General features: G+C 33.2%; 1 protein-coding gene across 1 annotated transcript; it reads right to left on the bottom strand.

The window, feature by feature from the left end:
* Positions 1–4,811: 4,811 nt before the first annotated feature.
* Positions 4,812–7,766, bottom strand: LOC103501323 (60S ribosomal protein L3). The gene is made up of 6 exons (XM_008464868.3): positions 7,694–7,766; positions 7,081–7,175; positions 6,664–6,774; positions 6,245–6,549; positions 5,326–5,735; positions 4,812–5,240 (listed from the first exon to the last, which is right to left on the bottom strand). The coding sequence occupies exons 2-6, from the start codon at positions 7,163–7,165 to the stop codon at positions 4,982–4,984; spliced, it is 1,170 nt and encodes a 389-aa protein (XP_008463090.1). The 5' UTR covers positions 7,166–7,175; positions 7,694–7,766; the 3' UTR covers positions 4,812–4,981.
* Positions 7,767–7,969: the final 203 nt, after the last annotated feature.

The following is a 7,969-nucleotide window of genomic DNA, read 5'->3' as shown; positions in this document are numbered from 1 at the left end:
GCAGTGTTCGGACGGTTTAACTCTCCAAACCATACAACTTCTTTTTCCTTTGTTCCAATTTTTGAAAGTTGATTTATGCTTTAAACTGCCATACTCTGCCTCCCACTGCCACCATTTGTCTCTTTGTAGTTTAAAACAAAAAGGTCTGATATGACCTTTTTTACCATAGTAATAACAAGTCCATCTTGTAGTTTTAGCTGAAGGATTAACAACTGTCGTTGTAGGAACTATTTCAGTTTCATCTTTTACTAAAGCAGGAATAAACTTTGTTTCAGTTGTAGGTTTAATACTTCTTTCTGAAGCATCAAAATCAATACCATATTTACTTGAACTATTTTGTTCTAAATTTAGTATTAAGTCTAAATTTTCAGTTCCTGAATTTAACATCTTCACAGATTTTATCGTCAAATCGTAGTCTTTCTGAACTTCTTTCAATTTAAGCTTTAGAGATGATATGACAGACATTAATCGTTCATTTTCTTCTATAAGGTCTTGAATTCTTTCTTTTTGTATTGCTCTAGCTTCAGTATCTTCTTTCCACATTACTTTGAGTTCCTCAAATGTCAACTCATTATCATAATTTTCTTCAAAACTTTCACTTTCATCATCATAATCAGTTTTTGTAATGTGTACAGTGAATGCATTCATGCCATTATCTTCTTCATTATCATCAGTGTCCTCATCTAACAATGTATCACGAAAATTTTTCTGAAAGTTTTTCTTTTGTCTTCTTAAAAACGTGGGGCATTCACATTCTCTACATCTGAAAACTCTTCCTTCACCCTTTTTTTTCTTCATAATCACTATTCCTCTTGTTTAAATTTTCATTAAACCTTCTCGTATTGTCCTCGCAATCTTTTCTTTGATAGTTAATCAGATTTTGAGCATTTGATCCTATGGTATTCAAGTTTTTGAATTTCTTGACCACATTAGAAAACTGTTTGATCAGGAGGTCTATTGATTCGTTCATGTTTTCTTCCTTATCAGACTGATTTACCGTTGTCTCGTCTTCATATATTGACTTGACAGTGACGCCCTTGCCTTTCTTGTTTTCTCTGTGAGATCTCAAAAGTAAGTAGAGATCCAAAATAATTCATCTAGTTTTAATTTTGTTATATCATGTGCTTCCTCTATTGTAGTGACCTTCATGTCAAATTTTCTTGGTAGAGATCGTAAAACCTTGCGCACAATCTTAGAATCACGAATTTTTTCACCAAGCAACAGTGATTCATTAGCAATCTCCAGAACTCTCATTGTACTCTGAAACTGTTTCATCTTCAGACATTTTCAAATATTCAAATTTCGATGTTATCAACTGCAGTCTGGATATCTTGACTTTAGAAGTCCTTTCATAAGCACTTCCAATATTCTCTACGCTTCTTTAGCTGTATTGCAGGAGTTTATAAGTTTGAACACATTTAGATCCACACCATTGAATATTGCATTTAGAGCTCTAGCATTCCCAACTGATGCTTGTTCTTCAGCATCTGTCCAGTCAAACTCAAGTTTCAGAACTGATACCCATCCACAGTAGTCATCGGAGGCTCATATCCAACCACAAGAGCTCTCCAAGCTCTTCCATCTAAAGTTTTAATGAAGAATATCATACGAGGCTTCCAGTATGAGTAATTTTTCTCCATCCAGTACAAGAGGATGAGAAGCTGATGGTCCCTCTCTTATTATCTCCATGATCTAATAACCCGCTCTGATACCAATTGAAAAAAACAATGAGATAATCAATTAAACCTTCAGTTAATACTAAAGCTAATAACAATTGTAATAACTAGAGGGACAGGAGAAGAGAATAACACAAAAAACTTTGATAACCAAGTTCGGCCAATGTTGCCTACGTCTGGAGAGCTGCGCACAGCCCTGATGAGTAATTTTATTAAGATTCACTTTAGTCAATATACATCGATACAACATTTGTACTCTGTTTAACTATATGACTATATAACATGTGTCTCGACTTCAGACTTCAGGCTCCCCCTCAATGCATGAGTGAATGTCTTTGACGATATCTTTATATACTTCTAAAGATTACTGTGATCACGCAAACCACTGTCTCGTCCTTTTCATTACTCATCAACAATATCAACATGCTGATCTTATAGACATAAGATCATACTACCTTTTCGTTCCTACAGCTTCTACAATCAATTCTTCGTTAACCTTCAACCGTGAATGATCTTTTTAATATTTTTTCGCATCGAACCCTGTATTCGAAAGTCCTATTTATACATATAAGATTTATATGTATAAATCTTATTTCTTCAAAGATAATTAGCAAGATTCCTAAAATAAAGGAGGATCTTTTATCCTTTAATTATATTATCTTTTAAAAGAATAATCTCATAATATCTTTTAGATAAAATCCTTTTTATCCTTTAATTATTTTATCTTTTAAAAGAATAATCTCATAATATCTTTTAGACAAAATCTTCAACAAGAAGAAAGACAATGGAAGGATTAAACGACGTAAAAAAAGAAGAAAGACGATAAAAAGAAATCACGGCAGAAAAAAAAAAAGAGGAAAAGAAGAAAGACGGAAAGACAAACCTGAAATATTTTAAAAAAATGACTAATTTTATGGTATTTGTTACACGGACCGTAAATAATCTGGTGTTTTGTTACATTTATGAAAGTTTCCCTTAATATTATAGGCAAAGGTACCAGTAATGGAAAGTTGGCAAGCGACCAAAATGTCTGTGACATGCCATATGGGCACTCATTCTACTTTTGGCCTTTTCATTATTCTTTTATTTCAAATATTTTATTGAAAATTTTTATTTTATTTATTTATCTTTATTTTCTTTAAAATTTGTAAAAACCAATCGTCTTTCATGAATTTCCTTAAATTTTGTTTTATGAATGGTTGTTTGAAATTTTATTTATTTTTTTTTTAATAAAGGATTTGGTGTTTTCTATTATTAAGAATGTGTCAAAATAGTTATTTATAAAGAGCTAACGATCTTTAGCTTAAAGTATCAATAGTTGGTTCGGACCCTTCCAATAACCATATTAATATTCTCCCAATAAACCCATTTTATCTCTAAGTAGTTCCTTACCCAAGAAGCTTCTTGTGCAAATGAATTAATTATTGGATTTTTATTTTTATTTTCTTTCAATATAATCGGATTAAAATATCATCGGTTTTCAAATGTGTTTATGTTTAATTTGTTTTACTTTAAAATTATGAGTCAATATTGAAAAATGTAATTTTGAAAAAATTTCAGTTAGCAAAGATGACAAAACTCTAAGTAAGGCTCGGCTTCAGGGTTGCAGTAATAATAATTGAAAAATGTAATTTTGAAAAAGATCTAAAGGGTCCAAGGTAAAGGTAATATAATTTTTTTAAAAACAAGTTAATATTAAATCAATTTAACAATTATTTGATTTTCAAAACCTCTTCAACTCTTGCTTTTGATTCTACCTCTGTTTCTTTTTCATTTAAATTCTCTACTTTTCTCTTTTCTGTGTTTGGACCTTCATTTTTCTTCTTTAGTTAAAAATTACATTTAATTATAAACTTTGCTTTGCTCTAAAGTCTTCACCACGGTAAATGGATTCAATATGAAAAAAAATAAATAAAGAAATGCTAAGATTGCATTTGTTAAATATTTGAGTTTTAGTTTTATCTTAAAAATTAAACTTGTAAACACCTATATCTCACCTCCAATTCATTTTTTCGTGGGAACTAATGTTTTTAAAAAACAAACCAAGTTTGAAAATTCAAAATTCATTTAATTTTTTTTTAGATTAATAATGGTTGGTTGGGTTGGCGAATAATCCGAATTAATTTCCCAACCCAACCCGTAAAGTATGAGTTGGATTAGGTTGTTTTTTCTTCTTCCTGATTTGTAATTTAAAATTTTTATACATGTTCGATATTCATAAAATCAAAGCTTCAACATTTATAAATTCAAAATTTTCAAACATCCATAAATTCAAACTAATTTTCGGTTGAAAAGAATACAGATATGCATGTTAACGAGTATTTGGTAAAATCAAATCAGATCTAATAGAAAATAAATAATTCAAAATTCAATAGGAATAAATTATGACACATTTTTCTCAAGCCCATTAGGTTGGATAATTGATGTATGATCTCATTTATAAGATGACTTCACTTACATTATATCCGAACAAATTATAAAGTAATCAAAAAATTGGACATCCGAGCATATCAAAGGCAAATCAGGCATATTGATAAAAAGTAACAATTGCATGTGATGTGAATTGCTATAACTCCTCTAAATTTGCCATTTCATCCCATGCCTCTATTTTCATATAGTTTATGAATCAATACTAAAATTTAAAAGATCCACTTAGAAAAACCCTAAAGAGATAATGTAATAACCTTTTTTCCATATAAATACCTTTGTAAAGTTTAAACTAGAAAATTCTAAGCAATTATGTTGTTACAATATTAAATATGTAGTTTTTTAGTACTTAGGGGTGAGAACATGAGACTACATACATGTACATACCAGTTGTTGAACTCGACCCGTTATTTCTCATCATCATGTTAGTTTATCCGGCACTTATATGGACAAAAGTGAAAAGTTTAAAAGCTTATGAACTCTTCATTTTAGGTTTCTAATAATCAGAAGGTATCGTTAGGAACGTTAGTAAGCAGAGCTTCAGTTGTAATCTTGAAAATTCACATCAACATTCAAGTTACTTTTATGACCTAAAAGTTCCTGAACAAAATCCAATTGAAAGTATCGTTAAGGAGAGTTCAAAAATACTAAAAATGACTCACGAAGACATCATAAAGTTGTTATGATTTAAATAAGAGGAAGACGAAATTGTAGAAGGTGAAATTAAGTCTCATTAATAGTAAACTATCAAGTTCAAAATTTAAGTTTAACAAAAACTTCCACTACTCAAAATACTCAAAATAACAGAAATAGATAACAAAAATTCAGGGGTGATGGGAGCCAACAAAACAACCATGGATAAAGGAAGGCAGTTAAACCTAGGCCTTGAGGCGACCAAAGAACTTCTGTTTCTCCTGAGTTGTCTGGAAGCGTCCATGGCCAAACTTAGAGGATGTATCGATGAACTTAAGTTTGATCTCCTCAAGAGCCACACGAGAAGTTTGTTTGAGAAGTGACTGACGAAGGGTGATGACCCTCTTCTTGGGTCCAACACAACCTCCCTTAATCATCAAGTAGTCGCTCTTCACTATACCGTAGTGAGGGAAACCACCCATGGGAGTAATGTCCTTCTCGGTCCTGTTTCAAACAAAGGAAGCAAAATAAGACACCAAATACGAGATCTACTTTGATATAGCTATTCAACTCATGTAGCAGGGCTAACCTGTCAAATTCAGTGATAGCAGTATGCGATTCCTGCCCCGTCTTTCCAATTTTGTAAATCTTTTTGTTCATTTCAGTTCGGTGGTGGTAACCATTCTGACCAGCTCTCGCAACAGTGAAGGACACCCTAGCAGGATGCCATGCACCAATACAAGCCACCTTCCTAAGACCCCTGTGAGTCTTACGGGGGAGACGTGTAACACCCCAACGAGTGACAACACCTTCATAACCTTTACCCTTGGTCACACCAATAAGGTCAATCATCTCATCTTTCTGGAAAACAGCTTCTACTGGAACTTGCTTCTCAAAGAAACCGTAGGCATAGTCCACCTTCTGAGCAATTGAACCACCATTCACCTGGATCTCCATCAGGTGTGCTTTCTTTTGCTTCAATCCCTTCATCTTTGTGATCTGCAAAAGATAAAGCAATGCATTAAAGTTTTAAACCATTAAACATAAGTAACATTACTAGTGTGCACACGAAGTACAAAACAATTCATCTTGATGAAAACAACTCGCTGGAGTTGGTAAACAATATGAAATCTCACCAGATAACAAAACCAAGAATTACTAAAGAATACTAAGTTCTAAAACATTAAACATAATACAGAACAGTAGGCCAATAACCTTAAATAAGATGAGAACAGAAAAACCAATGAAATCTTCAACAGCTTTAATAGAGTAACCAGCAAGAGAATCTACCACCAGACTTCATATTCAAGGACAATTGGATTTAGACGAGCAAGATAAATATATAGAACTGTTGCTTGCACAAATAGACTAACCAACAAATTCAAATAAACCAAGAATCGAAAGTTCTTATAATGAAAACTGAAAACGGATGTGCTCATTCTGAAATTAATCTGATATACCTACATAAATATAGGGTACTCAAGTTGAATTCACTTCCACTTCATTACCTGAGTATGAGCCAAGACACGGATCACCGATGCATATTTCTTCAGCTTCTCAAGCTTCTCCTGGATGGTCTTCTTTCCCTCATCAGTTTCATATTGTTTAGAGTACTTAGCAAAAGCTTTCTTCTTTGACTTGCACCAGTTCTTATAGAATCTCCTCCTAACTTCCTCACTCAAATGCTGAGCCCATACAGTGCCCAAAGTGCGCAGGCCACGTGGGGTCTTCACATATCCAACGACACCAACAATCACCATCGGTGGGGTCTCAATGATTGTCACAGGCTCACATGTCTCCTTCTTGTGGAGTTCTACAAAAAAACACAAAATCGAAACCAAATGTAAGAATTTATTGCAAGCTTCATAAAAGTTAATGAAATGCACACAAGGTCATCCAAATAGATTAGTGAATTCAAAATATGTACTAGATCCTGGCTTCTCAACCTCCCTGACAATGTGGGTCATTCCAGCCTTGTAACCCAAAAAGGCAGTCAACCTGCAAGGCTTGGTTGCGTCATCCTTAGGAAAAGCCTTCACTGCAGATTGGAAAGCAAATTAAGAAAAGCTCAGTTCCCACAGTAGAATACTAAAATACATAAATGTTGATTGTTGAGCATATCTCAAGTGGGAAAGTTATAAAATCAATGGTATTGAATATAAAACTAAAAGGATGAGGGAAAGAATAGGCACAGCTATCTCTCATAATGTATCAACCGTATAATTAAAAATTTCACTCATCAACGAAACATCACGTCTCTTTGGTTGTTTTAATCAAGATACATTTACGTTCAAACATAATATGTTAAACTAGTCAAAACCTCAAACAAAAATAAATAAAGAACCTTTTCCCCGGTGACGAGCTGCTCGTTTCCTTGGAAGAAATCCAAGGGACCCGTGCCTTGGGTGCTCAAATTTCCTGTGAGACATTTTCTTCTTCCTTCACATAACCAACAAACATTTAATCAATATCAAGGAAAATAATTCATCAATACCGAAGACAGAAAAAAACTAGACCACAATCACAATTAAACAATCAGAAGTAGAAACTTTTTTAACTAATATCTGAAGTAACCATCTCCTAGAAACAAATCTAACTCGGCTAATACCTTAAAACAGGCAAATACTTATAGTAAAAATCAGTTTTAAAAAACGAAAATGTTGCAAGGCTGCATCTCAACAAATCAGAGTGCAAGATGATTCAAATAACAAAATAACCACAGAAGATAACATAGCAATAGATTGTGAAACAAAAACCATAGAATATATTCAGGTGCAACTGTATTCACTAAACCTTCACATAAACCAAACGCGAAAAAGACTAGAAACAAAAAGAAATCAACTCCAAAGTAGAACCACGGAACAAAGTCCAATGTAAAAATGTACAAAGCCATTAAAAATCAGAGATAATAATTAGGGTTAGGAAGAAAGAAAGAGCGAAGGAGAAAGAACCCGTACTTCCCCTGCGGCTACTGCAACCTCACAAGGCGAATGAAAAACCCTAGATATCGTAATATATAGGTAACAACATTTGTAAGGAACCCCAAAAATTTCTATAATTATAAATCAACCCCCGATTTCAAAAGCTTGGGCCTATTAGCCGAAACAACATGTAATGGGCCAACACACGGCCCATCTTCACAAAGCCCATTGGGAAAGTAATTTTAGGGCAAAGCGAATATAAAATGGACTCAAATCGCAGCGTTTTCTCAATTTGATCGATAGATGTTTTCG

Source organism: Cucumis melo, chromosome 3 (assembly GCF_025177605.1).
Source record: "Cucumis melo cultivar AY chromosome 3, USDA_Cmelo_AY_1.0, whole genome shotgun sequence".
NCBI lineage: Eukaryota > Viridiplantae > Streptophyta > Magnoliopsida > Cucurbitales > Cucurbitaceae > Cucumis > Cucumis melo.
The sequence above is the reverse complement of the archived record's forward strand: the minus strand, read 5'-3'. Positions and strand labels throughout refer to the sequence as shown.

Coding starts and splice junctions, on each gene's coding strand:
- LOC103501323 (XM_008464868.3), bottom strand. CDS start 7,165: ATGTCTCACAGGAAATTTGAGCACCCAAGGCACGGGTCCCTTGGATTT. Junction 6,550..6,663: donor GGTTGAGAAGCCAGGATCTA/GTACATATTTTG, acceptor GTTTTTTTGTAG/AACTCCACAAGAAGGAGACA. Junction 5,241..5,325: donor GCTATCACTGAATTTGACAG/GTTAGCCCTGCT, acceptor TGTTTGAAACAG/GACCGAGAAGGACATTACTC.